The 22,142-nt window shown below is 65.8% G+C and overlaps 3 protein-coding genes across 6 annotated transcripts; 2 read left to right on the top strand and 1 right to left on the bottom strand.

Moving 5' to 3' along the window:
- The first annotated feature begins 724 nt into the window (after positions 1-724).
- Positions 725-8,734, top strand: CERS1 (ceramide synthase 1). The gene is made up of 7 exons (XM_004616833.2): positions 725-1,011; positions 2,483-2,642; positions 4,311-4,491; positions 5,787-5,948; positions 6,452-6,599; positions 6,689-6,798; positions 8,595-8,734. Exons 1-7 carry the CDS (start codon positions 781-783, stop codon positions 8,635-8,637), a joined length of 1,035 nt encoding a protein of 344 aa, XP_004616890.2. The 5' UTR covers positions 725-780; the 3' UTR covers positions 8,638-8,734.
- Positions 8,735-8,857: 123 nt separating this feature from the next.
- On the top strand, positions 8,858-10,286 carry GDF1 (growth differentiation factor 1). Its single transcript, XM_004616834.2, has 2 exons — positions 8,858-9,179; positions 9,468-10,286. The coding sequence occupies exons 1-2, from the start codon at positions 8,861-8,863 to the stop codon at positions 10,238-10,240; spliced, it is 1,092 nt and encodes a 363-aa protein (XP_004616891.1). The 5' UTR covers positions 8,858-8,860; the 3' UTR covers positions 10,241-10,286.
- A 132-nt stretch (positions 10,287-10,418) lies between these two features.
- On the bottom strand, positions 10,419-21,661 carry UPF1 (UPF1 RNA helicase and ATPase). 4 transcript variants are annotated; one of them, XM_055125260.1, is made up of 21 exons: positions 21,344-21,661; positions 18,147-18,289; positions 17,606-17,695; positions 16,515-16,863; positions 16,276-16,437; positions 16,040-16,157; positions 15,813-15,911; positions 15,544-15,676; positions 15,178-15,456; positions 14,946-15,110; positions 14,746-14,860; positions 14,525-14,668; positions 14,222-14,435; positions 13,903-14,020; positions 13,673-13,829; positions 13,174-13,316; positions 12,922-13,096; positions 12,760-12,841; positions 12,122-12,283; positions 11,703-12,043; positions 10,419-11,624 (listed from the first exon to the last, which is right to left on the bottom strand). In XM_055125260.1, exons 1-20 carry the CDS (start codon positions 21,554-21,556, stop codon positions 11,706-11,708), a joined length of 3,399 nt encoding a protein of 1,132 aa, XP_054981235.1. In that variant the 5' UTR covers positions 21,557-21,661; the 3' UTR covers positions 10,419-11,624; positions 11,703-11,705. The 4 variants fall into 4 exon arrangements, with proteins under 4 accessions (XP_054981235.1, XP_054981236.1, XP_054981237.1 ...); XM_055125261.1 differs by having other exon boundaries at positions 15,544-15,652; XM_055125262.1 differs by having other exon boundaries at positions 16,073-16,157.
- Positions 21,662-22,142: the final 481 nt, after the last annotated feature.

The following is a 22,142-nucleotide window of genomic DNA, read 5'->3' as shown; positions in this document are numbered from 1 at the left end:
CCGAACCGGCTCCATCACCAGCGTCCCCGCGAACACCGCCACGAGTAATTCTTGAATGTACAGCCAAGAATAACCTCTGAGCATCGCCCAGTGCGACCCAAAACATAAAAAAGGGGGGTGGAGAGAAGGACGAGGAAGTGGGGTGGGGCTGGAGCCAGAGGCAGAGGGGAGGGCGCCGGCAGAGCCGGCTTCTATCCCCAGCACCCTATGGCGAGCCCTGACACCGCGGGATGAGGCTGGAATCGCCGTTCGCTTTCAAGAACTGAGTTAGGGTGTCGCTGACAGCGCCAAGCGTGGGTGCAGCGGGCGCCGGGCCCCGCCCAGCGGACATCAGCGGGAGGCCAGCGCGCAGAGTGGCAGCCGACCCCGGGCCCACGGCGGGGGCACGCCAAGGATGGCATCCAATGAGGCCCAGCGTGCGGGGCTGAGGTGCGCAGCGCACCCCATGTGCTGTCAGGAGAGGCACGGGCGCCTCCGTGTCCGCACCCCGACAAGCCGCTCTTCTTGCTGAACTCGGCGTTCCCGGCCGCCGTCGGGTCCTCTGTGCCGGCGGCGGAGGGGACGGAGGGGCCCGGCCTCGCGCCGCGGACCCCGCAGAACCCGCGCCAGGGACGGCGACTGGCACCGAAGACGCCGGGTGGCCTCGGGCCCGCTCGGGCGTTTCCGCGGCCCCCCGCACCCCCGGGGGTGGAGCCTGCGCCGGCCCCGCCCCCGGCCCCCGCGCTCCGGCCCCCGCGCCCCCGGCCCGGCTGCGGCGCGTGACGCGGGCGAGCGGGCGGCATGGCGGCGGCGGCGGGCCCCGAGCCCATGCCCAGCTATGCCCAGCTGGTGCAGCGAGGCTGGGGCAGCGCCGTGGCGGCGGCGCGGGGTTGCAGCGACTGCGGCTGGGGGCTGGCGCGCCGCGGCCTGGCCGAGCACGCGCACCTGGCACCCCCCGAGCTGCTGCTGGGGGCGCTGGGCGCGCTGGGCTGGACGGCGCTGCGCTCCGCGGCCACCGCGCGCCTCTTTCGGGTCAGTGCGCGGGGCCCGGCCGGGCGGGGGGCGGCGGGCACCTGCGGAGGTGTGGCCCGCTCGGGGGCAGCGCCCCCCCACCTGGCCACCGCGACCTGGGGCGGGGGTGGGAACGCGGGGGAAACGGGGCGCTACCGGCCGGGGCGGGGCCGGTTGTCCGGGGGACCCCCAGCTCCCCGGCTGGGGCAGGGCCGAGCCTGGCCACGGCTCCGAGGTCCACCCGGACGCAGAGCCGTCCTGGGGACCACGCACCGATCTGGGGCTCCGGAGCCGCCGGGTGCTGCCCGCTGGGGCCCGAGGCCAAGCCGAAGCTTCGGCGCGCCGTGAGGAGAGGCGGGTGGGAGCGCCGCCCCGAGGGGAGGTTGACCGCGGGGGTGACATTGACGCCTGGCCGCCCTCCCGCTCGCCTTGGGGAGGGGTCGCTGCCGAGAAGGCTCCCGGGCCCCCCCTTCTGGCCGCGCGCCCCCGGTCGTCCCTGTGCGGCGGAGCTCACCCCGCCCCGGGGGAGGTGGCCAGGGGGGTACAAGGACAGCGCCCAGGCAACAAAGGGGCCTTTCTGCAGCGGCGGGGGAGGCCGGCCCGGTCTGTCGGCGCTGAGGTGTTGTCCGGCCACCAGTGTCCCCTCCCCCACCCCCACCTCTCGCACAAGGGGGGAGGACCTTGGCGGCCCCTGCTGGGGTGTGGGGCGCGGGATCCGGGCGCTTCCGGTCCGAGCGAGAGGGTGATGTGGGCGCCTGGAGATGCGGGGTGCAGCGAAGTCACGTGGCCGCGGGGGTCAGCCGGCGGCCCCGGCCTGGGCTCCCCGGAACTGGGCGGAGGGGTTCAGGCCTCCCCAGCTCATCTCCTTGGCAGCCGCCCGGTTGCCAGGGGTTACCGGCTCCGGCTGTCTCCAAGGCAACTCCGGGCGCTCAGCCCCCTCGGCCTGGGCAGGGGCGGGGCCTGCAGCCCTACGGTCCCGCCCCCGGCGCAGAGGCCCCACCCCCAGCGCGGCCCCCCCAATTTCCTGGGCCTCCCTAATGACCTCCTTTCCCTGCTCCCCTCGTCCTGCACCCCATTTTTCCCCTCCACTTCTCCGGGCTTCTCAGATTTCTCCTCCCTCCCTAGCCCCTCCCCACCATGGAGAGCACTTGGGGTCCCAGGCCCCTCCCACCCCCAGTCCCTTTTCAAGAGTCCCCCCTCGCCCCTTCCTCCCAGGCGCCCTCTTTGAATCCTCCTATTGTCCAATGGTGGTGATGCGCGTGGTCTCCCTGGCTGCGGGCCTTGGATCCCCCCGGGGCCCCAGCAACATGGGCAGGCCCCCCCATCCCCGGGCGCCTCCGGACAGCTGGGCACTAAGTTTAGCCTTGGCAGCGACCCTGAGCTCTGGTTACTCCCCAGCACGTAGGGACGCGCCGGCCGGATGCGGGTGGTTGGGGCCTGTCCTGCAGGGGGGGGTCCGGGCACTGATGGCCAGCATCTGTGTCGCCCGCAGCCCCTGGCACTGCGCTGCCGCCTGGCGCCCAAGGATGCCGCCAAGCTGCCTGAGAGCGCGTGGAAGTTCCTCTTCTACCTGGGCGCCTGGAGCTACAGCGCCTACCTGCTCTTCGGCAGGAACTACACCTTCTTCCACGACCCGCCCTCTGCCTTCTATGGTAGCCCAAGGGGGGGTTGGGAGGGGGCGGGGTGCGCAGGCCCTGGGATTCCCCAGCTCCCTGTTTCAGGGGGGCATGGCGCCGGGTTTTAGGGTTCTGTGGGAACAGTGGCGCTGTGTTTGTGACCGAGTTTGCTGGGGGGGTACCGTGGAATTGTGTGTTACCAGAGCACAGATACCCACCCTGTTTGTGCAAAGTGGCTCCTGGGGGCCCCAGGGGAGCAGAAAGTGGCGGCTGTGTTCTCAGGAGACCGTGAGCTGCGTCTCCTCACACAGGCTGTGGCTTTGAGCCCCCCGGAGTGCTGAGTGTCACCCGGGCTGTAGGTGGGCTGGAGCCGATGTCCAGAGGTGAGGACTGGGGGGCGGGGGCTAGCACTGAGGCCCATTGTGGGGAGCTCCCCACTGAGAAAGAGCAATCTGGCCCCTCCCCAGCACCCCTAGATCTGGGTCTGAGGTGGGAGGTGTGCCCGCTCCATTCTAGTGGTACAAGTTGGGGTCTCTGTGTCCCTCCCAGTGGAGGGTCTGAGGGACAGCACAGAGGGAGAGAGCACCGTGCCCCGAAACCACAGTTCTCACCTCCCCAAGTGTCTGGGACAGTCGTGGGGGTTGCTGTCAAGCTTTAGGGACGCTGGCTCATATGGGTGAGATCTGATCTTTGCGGGGTACAGCAAGGTGGGCGGTTGCCTTGCACCCGGCTGATCAAGTTGGATCCCGGTACCCCTGTGGCCTGCCAAGCCTACCGGGAGTGATCCCTGAGCACTACCGGCTTGTGGATTCCCAAAAAACCTAAAATGAACAAATCAGAAGTGAGCAGTTCCCGGGGGGCTGAGGTTTAGGGGCACTGACCTGTCCCACCAGTAGGTGAGAACCTTGGGGAGTGAGGGTACAGCAAGGTCATGTGGCCTCAAAATCCAAAAAAATAAACCCAGATGGTAATTCATCGTCCTGGAACTCACCACATTGAATCTTGTCCTCTGCCTGGTCCGGGACAAGGCGCCCCGCAAGCAGCCTCAGTCCCCACAGGTCACCCCCACCTGTTTCCCACCAAGGAAGGGGTTTGGTTCATCTGCCAGGTCGGGGCACAAGTGGGTGCCATGGGGGTCTGTGTGCCTGTAGCGAGGGTCCTGGGTGGTGGTACCGCGGGGTGGTGGGCAGGGTTGGGGCTGGGGTCTGGATGGGGGTTCAGCAGGTTCCGAGAGGGCAGCACAGAGGAAGGCCAGGGAGAGCTGCAGAGGTGAGGGCTGGGGCCCCCGGAAGTCACTTTGGTATTTTTTCCTGCTGCAGGGGTGGGGGATAGGACCCAGGGCCTCACTGGTAAAGCCAGAACTAAGCCCTCAACCGAGAACTCTGGGCTGAGGTGTGGGACAGAGGCATCAGGAGGCTTGAGCACAGCAGGCGGGTGGGAGCAGGGGGGGGGCCCTGCAAGGACAGATGGGATCATGAGGAATGGAGTGTCCAGGGCTGGCCCGGTGGATGAGGACCGGCGAGGGGAGCCAGGGGGAAGCATCGGGGGTTCTGCAGGGGCAGCTTGGGAGAGCGGAGCCTCTTTGCCCCCAGTCTGAAGCTGTTCTGACTAGGCCCCGGGGTGGGGGGTGAGGAGAGGCCTGGGACCCAGAGATGCGTGCCCCGCCCGCGTGCGTGCCTGACGGGTGTGGGGTTCTCTCCCCAGACTGGGTGTCGGGCATGGCCGTGCCCCGGGATATTGCAGCCGCCTACCTACTGCAGGGCAGCTTCTACGGCCACTCCATCTATGCCACACTCTACATGGACACGTGGCGCCGGGACTCGGCCGTCATGCTGCTGCACCACGTGGTCACACTGCTGCTCCTCGTCTCTTCCTACGCCTTCCGGTGAGCGTGCGCATGCACGCAAGGGGCGGCCAGGGCAAGCAGTGGCGCACGCACGGGGAGGCCAGGGCGAGCGGTGGCGCGCACGCACATGGTGGCCAGGGCGAGTGGTGGCGCGCACGCACATGGTGGCCAGGGCGAGTGGTGGCGCACACGCACCGCACGGGCCAGGGCGAGCAGTGGCGCACGCACGCACGGGGCGGCCAGGGCGGGCGGTGGCGTGCGCATGAACGCACATTCAGGTAGCGTCCAGGGTAAATAGTGGCAGAGCCCCTACCTCCACCTGTATGGCCCCTTTGGCTCTGTAAAGCAAGGCCTCCCGCGCAGGCTCTGCTGAGGCGCTGCCGTGGAAGCGCAGATGCACCAGCCCCTCTCTCCAGCCCCTGTCTCCCCCCTCCCGGGTGTGCAGTGCCGCGTGCAGGCGCAGACACATTCCAAGCAGAGGCCGCAAATGTGGACCTTGTACCCGTGGGTGCCGGTCCTCACGCTGCTCAGGGAGAGGCTCTGTCACGGAATCTCCCATGGGTCGTCTCTTTGCTCTAGCAAAGGTGAGCCCGAGCATGGGGGCGTACATGTCTGCGCTCTGTCACAAGGTGATGCTGGCTGCTCAGTGGCCACGTGTGGCTGGACCCCCCCACAGTGGCCAATGATGTAGGCATGGAATATTTACATATCATTCTAGAAAGCTTTATGGGACAGCATCATTCCTCTGCAGGGTAGACTCAGATGATCAAAACAAATATGGGACTGAAGAAATAGCGCAGTGGGTAAGCCATGTGCCTTACCCGAGGCTGACCCAGACTGGGTTCTCGGCACCCCACATGGTCCCCTGAGCACTGCCAGCTGTAGTTCTAACGAGAAAAACAGGGGCAGTATAGGGGCAGTGACAGGCCACCCGAACCAAAGCCCAGTACCAAATATTGTCTTCCTGCGTGCGCCCTGCCCCAATAAATAAAACCAAGGGAAGCCAAGAAATAGCACTTTGAAAGTGAGAACTAACAAGTGAAAGAAATCGGCAGACAAGGAAATGGTTAGAGGGTTTGTGGGCAGTATTGTAAGGCGTTAGGGGGTGAAGAGGAGGTGTAAAAGGTGGGGAAGGCGAAGGCGCAGGAGAGGAAACCCAGGGGTGGGCGCGCTAGAGACAGACTGCGGAGGGACAGAGACGGGCATCAGACTGCACAGGTCCCGTGACGGTGGCCCTTGAGAGGTCCAAGGATTGATCAAGGGCTGGGCACCAGAGCGGGGCGGGGTGAGGGCGGCCCTGGCCGTGTAGGAAGAACCTGTGTGCTCTTCCCCAGGTACCACAACGTGGGCATCCTCGTGCTCTTCCTGCATGACGTCAGCGACGTGCAGCTGGAGTTCACCAAGCTCAACGTCTACTTCAAGTCCAGGGGCGGCGCTGCCCAACGGGCTCACGCGCTCTTGGCCGACCTGGGCTGCGTGAGCTTCAGCGTCAGCTGGTGCGGGGCGCGGGGAGGGTGGGCCAGGTGCGCGCGGGCTGGGCCGAGAGAGGCGGGTCTGGGGCCAAGGGAATGAAACAGGTTCCCAGATAAAGAGGAAAGGCACGGTAGGTGGGGCTTGTGGAGAAGAGCTGAACCTGGAACCCAAGCATGGAAGGACATGGGCCTGTGTAAGAGGGCCCAACCAGCCCGGGAGGTGAGGCAGGGAAAGAGGACCTGGTGAGGTTGGATGGGTGAAGCGCAGGGGTGGGGCCAAGGAAGTGGGCGCGGCCAGGTGGGAGGAGCTAAGAGCTGGAGTGGGCGTGACCAGACGTGGAGATGGGAGGAGCCAAATGGGGGAGGCGGGGCTTGTGAGTGGGCGTGGCACTACAGGGGTCCCCTTTGGGAAGAGGCAGCATGGGGGCATGCAGGGACAGAGGGAGGAGGGAGGAGCCCTCATGGGATAGGGCTGGAGAGTGAACCTGGCGTCCTCTCCAGCTTTCACCCCTACTTTGCTCTTGCAGGTTTTGGTTCCGCCTCTACTGGTTCCCGCTCAAGGTCCTGTACGCCACGTGCCACTGCAGCCTGCGCTCGGTTCCTGACATCCCCTTCTATTTCTTCTTCAATGCACTGCTGCTGCTGCTCACGCTCATGAATCTCTACTGGTTCCTGGTGAGTGGGTGCCCGCCGCCTGGGCCCAGGAGGCCAGGGCGTGGCCACAGCCGCCTCCTTACCTGCGCGCATCCCCCGTCTCCCCACAGTACATCGTGGCCTTTGCCACCAAGGTGCTGACGGGTCAGATGAACGAGCTGAAGGACGTGCGGGAATACGACACGGCTGACGTTCCCGGTCCTAAGCCCAGCAAAGCAGAGTGAGTGAAGGGCACCCCCACGGCCTGTCCCTGCCCTGCGCCCGCGCGTCCGGGCATGGGTAGTGGCCGGGCCCTGATTGACTGCTCCCTGCGCGCTGTTCCCGGGTGCTGTGGCCACTTTCGGGACAGGGGTCCGGGCTGGGCAGAGCTATGAGGGCTGAGAAGGGGCCATGGGTGCTGCTGGGAATCCACAGCTTTCTCCTATCCAGGCAGGAACCCCACCACCACCCTGAGCCATGCAGAATATGAGTCTGGGGGCTTGGGGACCTCAGGGGGGATGGAAGCTTCATGGACCTCCTGGGTCTCTCTGGTCCCAGGATGTCAGCCAGGTGGCAGGCAAAGTGTGATTTTGGCCACGCTGAGGGTGTTTGTGCACTGGGAGACAGGAGTGGGTGGGGTGGGTGGGTGCTTCTGATTTGACCTTGAGGCAGGGGGAGGGGGTGTCTTTGTTTTGTAGGAAGTGTGAGGCCAGAGTCGAGCAGTGAGGGACGCTGCCATGCAGGGCTCAAAAGATTCAGGAAAGGGGCTGGAGTAATAGCACAGCGGGGAAGGCGTTTGCCTTGCAAGGGGCTGACCTGGGTTCGATCCCCACCATCCCAGATGGTCCCCCCAATAACCACCAGGAGTTATTCCTGAGTGCAGAGCCAGGAGTAACCCCTGAGCATTGCCGGGTGTGACCCAAAAAGAAAAATAAATAAATAAATGAATAAACAAAAGACTCAGAAGGTCCCTCTGAGGGGTTCCAGGGAGGTGGGAAGGGGTGGAGCACAGGTCTTGCATGAGGGAGCCCCAGGTTCCATGGTCCCTGCGGCATCGCCCTCTCAGTGTGGCCCCAAAACAAAGCAACACGTTCCCTGGGGCCCAGCGGGTGAGTGCTTGTCGCTGGGCCAAGAAGTAAATAACTAAAAGAGCCTCTGCACAGGAGACAGAGGGGGCGGAGAGCAAGTGGTGGTTGGGCCCGTTCTCAGGGCCTCATGCAAAGGGGTCGAGGGTCAGGTCCGTGGGAAGTGGCTCATGGGGGAGGGGGGAGGGTGCAGCCAAGCCCATCTGTGGGGGGTCACCCTGCTGGAACTGGTGGGGTGGCAGGACCAGAGCAACTCCAGACTCCTCCTTCCCGGGGCATGGCCCCATGTGTGTTTCGAGTCAGGCAGGATCAAGTCCCACGCCAGCTTGCCCACCAAAGTGTGGCTGGACGCTGGGCAAGCTGTCTGGAGGCCGGGATTCAGCCTGGCACAGAGCCACGGGTTGTGTGTTCTGGGTGGGATCCCCTGGGGCTCCCCACCAGCTTTCTGGCTACAGCCAGCCCCTCTGACATGGAAGTAGATGGGGCAGGAGGTGGAGAACTGTGGAAGCCGGGTAAGGTGGACCTAGCCAGTCCCCCAACCCTCCCTCTGTTCCCCAGATTACATCCATGGGGGTTTTCCAGAAAGGTGGAGGGTGGGAAGGGGGCGAGTCCCTGTGAAGGGTCTTTACTGACACCCCCCATCATGGTATGGTGGGAGGCCTCAGACATAGGGTGGAGGGAAAAAGTGTGACCAGGGAAGGGGGGTCAGAAGTGAAGGCGGGGACTCAGCCGGATGCACCTCCCTCCCCTGCCATCTGACTGCTGGTAGCCAGGAGGAGCCAAGGAGGGGGAGGGGCAGGGGTGATCGGACACCGCAGTGACAGTAAGGTCGCTAGGCGGGCGCCAGAGGGGGGAGGGGCAGGCGGAGTGGGGGGCTGGTGCCCCACTGGGGATGATGGGCGAGGGGGGAGGAGGGGGGCGGGGCTCACCTGGGCGCGCTCCTGGTCTGCAGGACTCCGCTGAGGAACGGCCTGCTGAAGGACAAACTCTTCTAAACCCGAGCCCGATCCCCCACGACCCCCCAGACCCCAGCACGCCGCCCCGCCCCCTGGGTCCCGGGACCCTGGCCGCGTCCAACTCCGCCCTTCGCCGGCCAGGGTCCCCCTCGGTCACCTCCCCCGAGCCCCGGGCGCTGAGCCCGCCCCGGCCCCGCCCCCAGCCCCTAAGTCGGGGGTCCCTGCGGGCCGAACACTTCACCGGCCACCGCCGCCTGCGAGGATGCACCCGCCCCTCCGCGCCCTCCTCCTCCTCGTCGTCCTCCGGGCCTCGCTGCTGCCCGCGCGCACCTCGGGCCGCGCCCCCGCGTCCCCGGGCCCCGCCGCCGCCCTGCTCCAGGCTCTGGGGCTGCCCGACGCGCCCCAGGGCGCGCCCACACCCCGGCCCGTTCCCCCACTCATGTGGCGCCTCTTCCGCCGCCGGGAACCCCCGGAGGCCAGGGCGAGCCCGCGGCGTACACCCGCAGGAGCCCCCCTGCGGCCTTGCCACGTGGAGGAGCTGGGGGTCCCCGGAAACATCGTGCGCCACGTCCAGGACCGCGGTGAGTGGGGTCGAGCCTGCGAGCTAGGTGGGCGGGCGGGGTGAGGGAGAGAAGGTGAAGGAGCGGAGCCGCCCTTCTAGGAATGTGGGCACCTGTGATCACGGTTGGAGTCAAGGGTGCCTCCTCAGGGCGCCGGGCTCAGCGCCCCGCTTGGCTTGGCTTGCCGGGCGCCGCCCCGCAGCACCCCTGCTTGGCACGGCTGGATGCCTGGAACTGAGGGCGTGCCCCGACCGTACCCGCTCAGTCCCGCGACCCCTCGCGAGCGAGCCTTCTCCTGCCTCCCCGCAGGCGCGGCCGCCCGGCCCCCCGCCGCGGCCGCGGGCCAGTGCCCTGAGTGGACCGTTGTCTTCGACCTCTCGGCCGTGGACGCCGCGGAGCGTGCGACCCGGGCGCGCCTGGAGCTGCGTTTCGCCGAGGCGGCCGGGCCGGGCGGCTGGGAGCTGAGCGTGGCGCGGGCGCCTGGACCTGCGGGCGCCGAGCCGCTGCTGCTCCGCCAGACCGTGGCCGCGCCCGCCTCGTTCGTGCGTGCCGAGCTGCTGGGAGCCGCCTGGGCCCGCAACGCTTCGGTCCCGCGCAGTGTCCGCCTGACGCTGGCGCTGCGCCCGCGGCTCCCCGGCGCCTGTGCGCGCCTGGCCGAGGCTTCGCTGCTGCTGGTGACCCTCGACCCGCGCCTATGCCACCCACTGGTGCGGCCCAGGCGCCAGACCGAGCCCGCGGTGGGTAGTGGTCCCAGGGACACGTGCCGGGCGCGGCGCCTCTACGTGAGCTTCAGGGAGGTGGGCTGGCACCGCTGGGTCATCGCGCCCCGCGGATTCCTGGCCAACTACTGCCAGGGCCAGTGCGCGCTGCCGGTGGCGCTGCCTGGGCCCGCTGGGCCGCCCGCGCTCAACCACGCTGTGCTGCGCGCGCTATTGTACGCCGCCGCACCGGGCGCCCACGAACTGCCATGCTGTGTGCCCGGGCGCCTCTCGCCCATCTCCGTGCTCTTCTTCGACAACAGCGACAACATCGTGCTCCGGCACTACGAGGACATGGTGGTGGATGAGTGCAGCTGCCGCTGAGCTGCCTGCAGGCCTGGCATCAATAAACCCGATGTGGTCTACTGTTTCTCAAGTCTGTTTACTTTGGAGAGGGGGGCAGAGCCATGGCAGGCTGGGAGGAGGGTCACAGGGCTACCTATCTCCACCCCTAGACCACCCCCTCCCACCACCACGCAGCCAGCCCAGTGCGAATCCCAAAGCTGTTTAAGATTTTATTGGTGACAAAGGAGCTTAAAAACAAAGTGACCAGAATCAGAAGTTCCATTGCCTGGTCCAGACGCCCCCCCACCCGACGGGGAACTGCAGCCCGCTGAAGAGACGGGCAGGCGCTGACCACACAGGGGAGGCAAAGCGTTGGAGCAACAGAGGGGATGCGGCACGGAGCCCCAGCCCCCCTCCCCCCAAATCATGTCCCCTCTGCTGCGTGCAGCTGGACTCAAGGCGTGGGGACAGCACCAGCATCAGGTGCGAGGGGAGCTGCGGGCAGCCGGCCCAGCTAGGGTGTTGCTTCCTGGCGCGCTCTCCTCCCTGGGGGAGATGGTGCTGGCAGAGGCTCCAAACGCTGGGGTGGGCGAGCAGGGCTGGGGCGCTCGGGTGTCCGGCAGCACGAGCCCTCCTGGCACAGGCGCCCTCCAACTCCTGCCAAAGGGCTGGGAGACACTGCCTGAGCCAGTCCTGTGAGGCTGCGTGGGGCCGGCGCAGCAACCATCGCATCCTTGACGCCTCACCGGGTGGTCGTAAGTGGAGCCTTGCTGGCCTGTTTACACTCGCTTCTGGAAGCTTCTCGTAATCTCCCAGGTCCACCACTAAGATTCGAGAGACAAACTCAGGAAGGCATATTTTTCAGTACTCCTTTGAAAGTATCTTAAAAAAAAAAAACAAAAACAAAACAAAACCAAAACCCAAAACACCTTATTTTCTTTAAATGAAACCCTCTTAGAACACAGGCAGCGGGGCGGCGCCAGCCCCACAGTCCCGCCTCCTGGGGCACCGCCCGCCCGCAGGAGCCTGCCCGGCATGGAGGGGTGGCCATTCCCTGCTAAAACGTAGCCCCCTTCCATCAAGAGAAACAGAAACACAAAGAGGAAAGGGCTGCTCTCGGCCAGGTCGCCTCCCGCCACCCTGCAGGCCTGGGCGCCCGCGGCGGGGCCTCCTGCGCGGCTCCACGCGGCCCTGCTCCCGCTGTCTCCTGCCCGCGCTGTGTGACGGCCATGGCGCTGCTCCTCTCTCCTCTCCTCTCTCCTCTCCTCTCCTCTCCTCTCCTCTCGGGCTCCTCCCTCCTGCGGCTCCCAGCGGGGCTTCGGTTTTAGCAGTGGAAAACAGGTATCCATTGAGTTTTATTTTTTATTACCCAGAATAAGATGCTGCTGGACTAAGCCACATAGCTTAGCTCTTCCGCTGCCACCTGTGGGGTAGGGAGCGTCAGGAGACCGGAGCGGGACTGGCCCATGGCCCCCAGCCCGCCACCCCTCCGGACTCGCACCTGCTAGTACTGGGACAGCCCCGTTACGCCCCCGTGCTGGTAGGCCCGCTCGCCCTGGTATGTGGAGTCCTGGGACAGGGCCACGTCGATCTGGGACTTGAACTCGTCACCGAGGTAGCTGTCCTGGGAGAGCTCAGGCTGCGAGAGGCCTGGCTGGCTCATCTGCGAGGGCTGGCTCATGGAGATGTAGGCCTGCGTGAGCGCGCCCTGCGAAAAAGCCTGCGACACAGCGTCCTGGCTGGCCTGGCTGCTGGGCAGAGCAGTGGGGCCCGGCCCCGGCAGGCCGAAGCGATGCTTCTGGCGGCCCCCACGTCCCGTCTTGCCTTTGGGAGTGCCCCGGCCTGAAAGACAGCGGGGGAAGCCATGAAGGAGAAGGCGTGGGTGCGGGCACAGCCCCGGGGCCCAACTGGCACACACACCTGCAGCCGGCCCGTTGGCCTGTCCGAAGTAGCCAGGTGGCGGCATGGGTGGCATGACCAGGTTGAAGGGGATGGGAATATTCATGGCAGCCACGTGGCTCGGGCCTGCGCCAATCATGCCGATCTGGTCGTGCGTCTGGAAGTACATGCTGGAGGGCCGGCCTGCAGGGCGAGAGCAGGTCAGTGCCGGCGGCCGGCCCACACTAGGCTCCCCCCGAGCCTGCCCCAACAGTGGGCGACCCTGAGCACAGTTAAGTGTGTCCCCAAATCAAACTGGAACTCCTCCCCGACCCCTCCACCATAAATAGGGCCCAGGCCAGAGCCAACAACACCCCCCACTCCTACCCTGCCCACGGCATGGCCCCGGGGTGGGCAGGGAGTGACTCAAGTGTTGTTCAAAAAGCTGAAAAAAGGTAAAAGGGATGCCAGAGGGAACCGAGCAGGCACACATCTAGCAAGGGTACCCCGGACTCTACACAGGCACTATCAGGAGTAGCCCAAGAGCCGTTTCCGAGAGAAGGTGGAGGGACACTTGGCCCAGTGCGGACCCAGATAGTGACCCGCGAACACCTGGGACTCAACAGACAGAAATGTCACACGGTGGGGCTTGCCCAAGCACAGGCCCGGGAGCGGCTCACCCTGGCTGCTGCGGTCGTACACGGAGCCTGGGATGATGGCCTCGCGGGCGTCATACATGGCTGTGGTCATGAAGCGGGCACCCTGTGGACAGAAGGTGGTGAGGGAGGTGCCCTGGTGGCAGATCCCACCCCACCCCTCTGGCCGAGCCCCGAGGCCCTCACTGGGTTGATGGTGTTGACCAGCTTCCGGGGCTTGCTGAACTGCATGAGGCTCTCGCGCAGGTTGTTGAGGGGCCCCTCGACCAGCACCTTCTGCTCCTTGTAGTAGTTCAGTAGGTGGTTCCACAGCGGCTGCTTCGACAGGGCCTTGGGGTTGCCCACGATGATCACCCCGTACCTGGGGGCAAGGGGAGCCGTGCTCAGTGCCCAGTGAAGCCGCCAGGGTGGGAGCCATGTGGGGGACAAGGGTCTCACCGTGCACGCGTCAGTGCCACGTTCAGCCGCCGAGGGTCGTTGAGGAAACCAATGCCCTGGTGCTCGTTGGCACGCACACACGACAGGATGATGAAGTCCTTCTCGCGGCCCTGGAATGCATCCACGCTGGCTATCTCCACCTCCTGCACAGACAGTGGGAAGAGATGCGCCTTCCTCAGAGAGGCCCCCGGGTGCCCTGGGCTGGGCTCAGACAGGGACAGACTCGGGACAGACACGGGAGGGGATGGGGGAGGCCCACCCGAGGGGAGCATGACTCTGGTTCCTAGTAGAAAGCTAGTCGCTGTGGGGGAGAGCAGTGGTCACTCTGGACAAAGGCCGAAAGGAGGGCAAGTGGCCTGTGTGAGACTACCAGGAACAGGGTTGCCCAGTGCCTGCAGGGGGCACGTGCTGCTGGGGTGGGCATGGCCAGACACCATCGGGGCTATGTGGCAGCTGTGTGCCTGGATCCCGTCCTGAGGGCTGGCCCCTGGGCGCCCACCTGGTAGAGCTTGGTGTGCAGGGAGCCGCTGAACTGCATGTACTGCACCAGGTAGGAGCGCTGGCCCTCGTAAGGTGTGATGATGCCAATCTGGTCGGGCTTGGCCCCTGCCTTGAGCAGCTTTGTGGTGATCTTCTCCACGTTGGCTGCCTCCGTCCTACGACACAGACGCGGTCAGGCCCCGCAGGCTCCAGGTCCCAGCAGCCACCCGGCCCCAGTGGGTGCCTCACCTGTTGAGGTAGGAGGTGCCTGAACTGGCAATCTCCTCCTGGCCCTGGGTCACGTAGAAGAACATCGGCTTGTCCGGCTGCGGCCACTGGAAGTCAAAGCCCTTCTTCACTCGGTCCGCTGTCAGGAAAGGACGGTGGGTGTCAAGAGGGTGGGGACGGGCAGAGGACCCCAGCCCCGCGCCCCCTTCAGGGGACGTGTGTCAGATGGGGCTGACACATGGGATTCTGACCGCTCTCCCCGGTGCCCAGGCCAGGCTCCAGGGCAGCTAGGGACCACAGCCTGCCCTGAGCAGGGGCAGGAGCAGCAGAGGCGACTCACCCGCCGTGACGCCGTTCTGCAGGGAGCCCTCGTAGAAGATGTTGGAGGGGAAGGCGCTGAGCGCGGGGTGCATGCGGTACTGCACCTGCAGGCGGATGGGCCGGATGCCCAGCACCACCAGGCGCTCGAACAGGGACTGCGAGAGCCCGGCCTTGGCCGCCTTCTTGCACATCACCACGGGGCCCAGCTGGCAGTGGTCGCCCACGAGGATAAGCTGTGGGGACAGGCCAGGCAGAGAACTCAGGCTGCGGCCCCCGTGTCCGCCCCAACCCCACCAGCTCTCCACAGGCCCCAGATGCCCACCTGCTTGGCCCCGAGGACCACAGGGACCATGCACTCGGGCTCAGTTGCCTGCGTGCTCTCGTCAATGAGAATGGAGCGGAACTGCATCTTGGCCAGCCGGGGGTCGCCGGCCCCCACACACGTGCAACAGATGACATCAGCGTTCTGTGGAACACAGGGTCAACAGCTGCCTGGCCTGGCCACACCTGCCCCCGGCCCGCCCAGCCCTGCAGCCCTCTCACCATGAGCAGCTCCCTCTCAGCCGTGCGCTTCAGGGCGCGGTACCGCTTCTCATCTGCCGACGACAGCTCCCCCGTCTCATCCTTGAGCTGCTGCAGCTTCTGCAACTCTGGCATGCTGGTAGGGCAGCGGGTGCAGTCAGTGGGAGGGCGGTGGGCACCCCACCACAACCCCCACCCCACTTGCCCTGACAGGCGCCCACCTGTCCATGTTCCGGATCTGATTGTGCAGGGCCAGGAAGGACACGGGTGAGTCGATTGCCTCGCGACTCTTGGCGCACAGCCGAACCACCTTCAGCCCGGTCTGGTGGATCTTCTCGGTCAGCTGGTCCACTGCAATGTTGCTGGGCGCACACACGAGCACGGGCCTGCAAAAGTGGGCCATCAGTGTGCCAGCCCTGCCCCTGCCCCTCCCCGGACCTGAGGCCGGCCTACCCATTGCCCTGCCGCGCCAGGTGGTAGACAATGGTGGCTGAGGTGACAGTCTTGCCCGTGCCAGGTGGGCCCTGGATCAGGCTCAGTGGCCGCTGCAACACGGTCTTCACGGCGTACACCTGCGAGTGGTTGAGGTCTGGGAGCCCCTGGGCCGTGAAGCGCTTGGGCAGCTGGCACTTCACGATCACATCCTCTACCTCGTGGCCCAGCAGCTTGTGGTAGATATACCCGGACACCGACGTCTCGTCCACCGCAAATGTCTTCAGGGCACTCTGCATTCTGTGGGCAGTGAAGGCACCGTGGGCTGAGCAGGCGACGGGTGGGTGCAGTGCAGCCAGCCCTTAGCCCTGTGCCTGCAGCACCTACCTGTCGAAGGACGTGGACTTCCACACAAAGTCCACCTGGAAGTTGTGGGTCACCTCCACGGGCGCGCCCACACCGCTGCGCAGCTCAATGGCAATCTCATCGCCATAATCTGCGACGCGAGTTAAGTCCTGTCCTGGTCTGTCAGCTGGCCCCACCGCCTCCTGCCGGGAGCCCGTGGTGGGCCCCCGGGGACCACTGTCCCCGTGCAAAGCCCCCCTACGCGGCCCAGCCTGCCCCCTTCCCACCGCAGTGGCTGCCCCTAAGGATACTGTCCGGGACTTTGATGACATGGCCAATGCCCTTCCACAGGGGCGCCAGGTCCCCTTTGTAGCGCAGGCAGATCTCATCTCCCTGCATGAGCCGCATGTCTGTGGAGAGAGTGCAGCCAGGCGTGGGCGGGGGCGGGGCGCCCCCGGCCCGACACACGAAGGCGCGTTGCGGGGAGACTAGGGAGTTACGCTACTATGGTCACAAGTATTTCAAAACTTAAAATCACCTCTTAACCAAATTATGACTAAATCCTCATTACCAGAGTCAGTCTTGGGCAAAGTGAAGTAGGCGATTCTCTTCTTGTTAAGGCCCAGGTCCCACCTGACCGTGATGTTATCTTGAGTCTGGGCACACGGGAAACAAAAGCCATCAGCTGGGGCCCTGGGAGCGCCTGGCCGGGAGGCAGCGTCCGGGCCACCGCAGGCTCATCCTGGCCAGCCCGGTCGCACCCCGTGCTCGCACCTGGGACTCCTTGAGCTTCTTGTCGTAGTCCGCCTCCAGCTTGACGAGCGGCCCGAAGATGTTCTGGTACTGGTAGGCGTCCTCGTAGCGCAGCAGCACATGCTGCGGCTCCTCATCCACACCTGGCTTCTCCAGGTCCTCCAGCGTGGCGCACGGGTTCTCCTGCACAAGCAGCGGCTCAGCCCCGGCCCCCCGAGGCCCCCCCGGTTTCAGTCCCAGCAGCCCCGCGCCCCCCGCACCTTCCACAGCTCCTCCAGCTTGTTGATCTGCTGGGCTGTAATCTGCCGGGCCCGCAGCTGCTCCTGCTCCGACGGGATCTTCACCAGCCATGACAGGAAACAGCGGTCCTGGATGAGGGGCTGCCACTGCGAGCTGTCCCAGTTGATGTCCTTGAGGCTGCTCTGGCTGGCACAGGGCTGGCGGCACAGCAGCACCACCACCGAGTCAGCCTTGGCAGGGATGAAGCCAAGCAGGAAGACGTTGCGGCAGCCACAGTTGTAGCACTCGAGCACCGTCTCGCCCAGGGGCCCGTCCTTGTGCAGCGTCACCTCCTTGCACTTAGCTCGCACCAGGTGATTCACGATGTGGCTGTGGCCAGGGAGACGGGTCACACCTGGGGCCGAGTTCCGGTCCTGGCCCCACACTGGTCACGGCCCATTAATGGCGGCCTCACACCTCCTGCATCTGGTGTCCCAGGGGTGGCCGGGTTGCCCCCTTTCCTGCCTGGCTGCAGTTTCTGCCTTTGCTGGTGCAGCCCCCAGCACTGAGCCCCCAGCTGAGGCCCAGGCAGGCCCACCCAGATGCCGAGGCCCCAAACACTCTCCTCCGGGGCTCAGGCCCAGCTCCGGAAGGAGCAGAGCCAGCCCAAGAGCCGCCAGAACACTCCACAGAAGAGAGGTTCCTCGGGCAGGGCTGAGGCCAGCAGGAAGCCCCTGCACACTCAGCCCCTGTGCCCAAAGGTACAAGGAGGTGCTAGTACAACTAAGCTTACTCAGAGGGAGCACGAGCAGCCTCACGAAGCACCCCCCCATCCTCCCCAGTCCTGGGAAACCCCACCAAACACCCCCTAATAAAGACAAACAGCTTGCAAAAATACATAAATAAAACCCAGAAGGAGCGGCACGTCCAGCCCGACATGCATAACAAAAAGAACCGCAGAGAACGATGCTGAGATAAACACCAGGCAGCGCCCCACATCTGGCTCCTGTTAGCGCAGGGGCAGGCCGCCCGCCGAACAAGCAAGGCAGACGGAAGAACCTGAGAAGCCAGGCCCCCACCTGCCCGAGTGTCCCCGGGCCCCCTATCTGCCTGAGTGTCCCCAAACCCCTACCTGCCGGAAGTGTTTCCGCGGCCATTACAGAACCACTTCTTGCTGGTGTTGCAGTAAACCACGCACGCTGGGTCATGGATGCCACAGTAGCTGCAGAAGTCAAGCACAATGATCAGGAGGAGCATGCTCTGGACAGGGGGAGCACAAGCCCGGATGAGGGAGCACGAGCCTGGATGGGGCTGCACAAAGTCCGAATGAGGGAGCACAAGCCCTGGATGTGGGAGCACAGCCCTGGAAGGGGCAGCACACAGCCCAGATAGGGGGAATATGCCCTGAATGGGGGGAAGCACACGCTCTGGTTCTAATTTGGCAGCATGTAAAATTCTTTCCACTTACAACATTTCTAAGCTTTCATTAGACACATACTCAAACCCAACCATCTCCACAACTGAATCCAATCAGTGGCCAGCAGAGGCTTCCCGCCAGAGCGTGGCTGGAGGGGGGGGGAGGACTCCGGTGGGGACGGGCAAGGCAGCCCAGAGCTCGCTGCGCTCCTGCCCCAGCAGAGGGCGCCCTGCCCTCAGGAATGGGCACAGCTCACCTGCAGGCGTGCACAGGGAGGTCCTTCGTGTAGTATGTGTCCTCCTCATCCTCCTCGAAGTTGAGCTCGGCCAACAGCTGGCTGGTCTTGGCCACACTCTCGTCCACGGCCCCATTCTGCAGAATGCCCTCGGGCCCGCCCACCTGTGTGGAAAGGGCCGTCACAGGGGCCCCAGCTGCTCGCTGACCCCAGCATCCCAGCAGAGACACTCCCCGAGGGGAAACCCATCCTGTGGCAGCACCAAGCACCAGTCTGGCCTGGGCCCACCAGCTCCCCCAGAACCTGGGCCGTGTTGGTCCCCACCTGGGGTTCAGGGATAGGGGCACCTCGCAGCAGCCAGCTCTGGAGACCCAGGCAGAGACCCTACTACTGCCCAGTCACACCCTAGTCTAGAATCTTTCACCTGCCTCACTAAATCAGACCCTCTTCTTGGAGCTGCATCCTGGAGCAGAGAAACAGGGACACAGGCGCTACAGACGAACCACACTGTCCCTGTATCCAGCCCAGACACTCTGGCTACCCTAGACACATCACACGTGGCACCTGATCCCAGCCCACCAGGCCCCACAGTGAGTGGCCGGGGGTCCCCCAGACCCCAAGCTGGGCTCAGTGCTGAAGGAGAATCAACCAGGTTCTATGGACCCAAAAGCCCCTCCCTGGGCCCATCTGTGGGTGAACCACCCTCTCGTGATGCCCAGGAACACCCGAGAAACGGGTTCAAGGTGGTAGCTCCCAAGGCCCTGCCCGGCAAGCCACCACAAGCGCCTGTCCAACCAACTCAGGGCCTCCACCCAGACGGTGACATCACCCCACAATGACCCAGAGGGTGGCAGAAGCTGGGGGGCAACCGGGGCCCTTTGTTCACTTAAAGAACACAGATGTCCAGAGCTAAAACAGGATGACAGGGAGGATGTGGGCCTTGCACACAATGGGGTTCAATCCCTGAGAGCACAGAGCCAAGAGAGTCATCTCTGAGCACTAATGGGTGTGGGCCCCCCAAAGAATGGAGACACCAGGGGCTGGAGCGATAGCACAACAGGTAGGGTGTTTGCCTTGCACACGGCCGACCCGGGTTTGAATCCCAGCTTCCCATATGGTCCCCTGAGCACGGCCAGGAGTAATTCCTGTGCATCGCTGGGTATGACCCAAAAAGCAAACAAAAAAGAATGGAGACACCAGAGTCCAGCAGATTTTCCTGAAACGGGGAGGGGAGGCAGCCAAGTACAGGAGGGTCTCCATTCTACAACTGAGAAACTCCGCCAGAACTCCCAGTAGGAGAAGTTCTGGGTACTAGGAACCCCAAAATCTAAGTTCCACAGTTGGAGGGGGGGAGGGGACAGGAGGGAACACCCAGAGCCTGGGCTTAGCCTACACCCTACCCCAGCTTTGCAGACACATCCCCAGCTCTGATGTGGTTCTGTGGCCCCCAAAACTTTTCTAGGACAATCAGGCAAGTAGAGCAAGCCCACACCACCAGGTGCCTGCCCAGAAAAGAGAGGCCAGCAGAGGCCCAGTGGCTGACCATCACCAGGTATCCCCGGGCCACTGCACAGCCTGAGGGTCCATCCGCAAAGTCAGCCAAGTGCACAGCCCAGCCAGATGGACCCAACTCGAGAAAGTCAGGAAAACGTGTCAGGGGTTTGGGGGGCCACAGCTCCCACACCCACAGGGACAGTAGCACTGGGCCGAGCTCGAGCCCCCCACCCCATGCTCCTGGGTAGGAGGTAGGCCAGCCCAGACCTCGAGGGTCTGTGCTAACAAAGGGGTCAGCCCTGAGAACAATCTAGAAGCAGGTTTAGGGAGCAGCAGAGAGGGGTGCAGGGATCTCCAGGAGAGAATCTGCCCTCAGCACCCACCGCTCGAGACACAACTAGGCAGAGAACACAGGGCTTCTCCATCAACAAGGCGACACCAAGCAGGTTCCTCTGTGCTGGGACAGGGCAGCCCACCCCAGGAAAGCACTGACCAGGCCCAGGGCCCGGGAGCCCGCCCCCTGCTGGCCGAAAGCACCTTCCTGCCAACTGGGGTTGGGCCTGGTTCTGCCAACCTGCACTTCCTGCTCAGAACCTGGGCTCCCCTTAGACGGCTAGACACACAAGACGCGAGAAGAAGCCACACTGAAAGTGTGTTTGCACTAGCAGCTTTAAAGGTGGCCAAGGCGGGGGTCAGGGAAGCGGAAGTGGCTGTGAGACAGAGGGCAGGCGAGGCCCTGTGCTTGCTCACATCTCAGGCCAAACCCCCCTCCCCAGGTAAACACAACCCAAAGACCTGGCACACCTGGCCCCCGCCCGGCGGCAGCTATTTCCAACAAGCAGGGATCAGATGAGTCAAACGCTCCAGCTCCCTGGGGCTGAGCGTGAGGCCGAGTGGGTGGTCTGCCCACGGGCATGACTCAAGCCGCCAACAAGGATCCCCCCCGCACCCCCAGGGATGGGGGAGATGGGTCCCCACGCAAGGCACACCTGCACCCGCCCCAAATGAAAGCCACAGGTGCCCGAAGGTAAGGGCAGTCGGTGACAGCGAGAGGCCCGAGGGCGCGGGTGTCCCGTACACCCCTGCCCAGGACAGGGGACCCTCGGGAGGCCCGACACCCTTCACAGCCTCATCCGGGTGCCCCAAGCTGGATGTCCACGCCGCGGGGCCCAGGAGGGGCGCCGTGGCACCTCCCACGCCGGGCGCCCACGGGAGGAACCAACTTTAAACCCGGCTGGGCCAGGCGGGGCGGCGTTACATAACAGGCGGGTTTCAGCAACAGGCGAGTCCGAAAAAGCAAACAAACCCGGGCGCCGAGGCCCGGCGCGCGCGGGAACCCCGGTTCCGCCCGGGGGTCTCAGGGGCACAGGGCCCCCCAGCCGCGCGGGCCCGGGGGCTGCCCCCACGGCGGGGCCCAGCCTCGGGCCGGGCCAGCGCGCACATACCTGGGAGGAGGAGGAGGAAGTGGGGGGGGGGCGGGCCGGTCACCCGGAAGCGGCCTGGGGAGGGCCGGGACTCCCGCGGCCGGTCTCGACCCGGGCGCCGGAGCGGATCGGCCCGGACTAAAGTCACAATGTGGGGCGCGGAGCAGAGGCCCCTCACCGCCCAATAAACCCAACAGGGACCGGGAAATGGCCAGCCAAGACCCGTCCCGGCTTGCCGGAACCGCGGGGCTGGCGCGGGGTCCCCGAGCGGGGGTGTCCGGCGCCGCCATGTGCGCTCACCTGCGCGTCCAGCTGTCCGGCCGCGCCCGCCGCGCCCGCCGCGCCCGCTCCGCCCGCGCCGGGGCCGCCGGGGGGCGTCTGCGTCTGGCTGGGGAGGGTGAAGTCGGTGAACTCGAACTCGGAGCCCTGCGTGTCGGCGCCCAGCAGCTCGGCCTCCTCCGTGTCCAGGAAGGTGAGCGTCTGCGAGCTGGGCCCGTACGCCTCCACGCTCATGCCGCCGCCGCCGCCGCCGGGCCCGCAGGCCCGCACTCGCCGCCGAGGCCTAGGCCGCGGCCCCGCGCCGCCCGAAACGCCCGCCGCGCGCGCCGGCCCCGCGCCCGCCCGGCCCGGCCCCCGCGCCCGCCCGGCCCGGCCCGCCCCGGCCCCGCGCTCCGACCCGGCCCCGCGCCGCCGCCGCCGCCGCCGCCGCCGCCGCCGCCGCACGCCCCGAGCCCGCCGCTCGCGGCCCCGCCAGGAACCGCCGCCGCCGCCGCCGCCGTGCGCGTGCGCGAGCGACGCTGGCGCAGGCGCGCGTGCGCCGGGGCCGCCCCGACGCAGGCGCGCGCGCGCCCCGCCGACGCCGCCCACCGAGCCTGGCGGCCTCGAGCGGCGCGGGCCAACAGGGCGCGCCGGACGCATGCGCGCGGGGGAGGGGCTGCCAACCGCCGCCGCCGGCGCGGCTGCGCGAGGACTTGGGTCCGCCCAACCGTTGCTCGCGGGCGGCCGGGCGTGGGCCGGGTCCCCGGGCTTCCCGGCGGACGGTGAAGGATGCGCGCGCGGTGCGGGGGCTCCGCCCGGGGCCCCGATGGAGGCGTCCGGC

This window comes from Sorex araneus, chromosome 2 (genome assembly GCF_027595985.1).
Source record: "Sorex araneus isolate mSorAra2 chromosome 2, mSorAra2.pri, whole genome shotgun sequence".
Lineage (NCBI taxonomy): Eukaryota > Metazoa > Chordata > Mammalia > Eulipotyphla > Soricidae > Sorex > Sorex araneus.
The sequence above is the reverse complement of the archived record's forward strand: the minus strand, read 5'-3'. Positions and strand labels throughout refer to the sequence as shown.

Coding starts and splice junctions, on each gene's coding strand:
- UPF1 (XM_055125260.1), bottom strand. CDS start 21,556: ATGAGCGTGGAGGCGTACGGGCCCAGCTCGCAGACGCTCACCTTCCTG. Junction 18,290..21,343: donor CCGGACAGCTGGACGCGCAG/GTGAGCGCACAT, acceptor CTTTCCACACAG/GTGGGCGGGCCCGAGGGCAT. Junction 12,284..12,759: donor GTACGACCGCAGCAGCCAGG/GTGAGCCGCTCC, acceptor CTCGCCCTGCAG/GCCGGCCCTCCAGCATGTAC.
- GDF1 (XM_004616834.2), top strand. CDS start 8,861: ATGCACCCGCCCCTCCGCGCCCTCCTCCTCCTCGTCGTCCTCCGGGCC. Junction 9,180..9,467: donor GCGCCACGTCCAGGACCGCG/GTGAGTGGGGTC, acceptor GCCTCCCCGCAG/GCGCGGCCGCCCGGCCCCCC.
- CERS1 (XM_004616833.2), top strand. CDS start 781: ATGGCGGCGGCGGCGGGCCCCGAGCCCATGCCCAGCTATGCCCAGCTG. Junction 5,949..6,451: donor GTGAGCTTCAGCGTCAGCTG/GTGCGGGGCGCG, acceptor TTGCTCTTGCAG/GTTTTGGTTCCGCCTCTACT. Junction 6,799..8,594: donor CCTAAGCCCAGCAAAGCAGA/GTGAGTGAAGGG, acceptor CCTGGTCTGCAG/GACTCCGCTGAGGAACGGCC.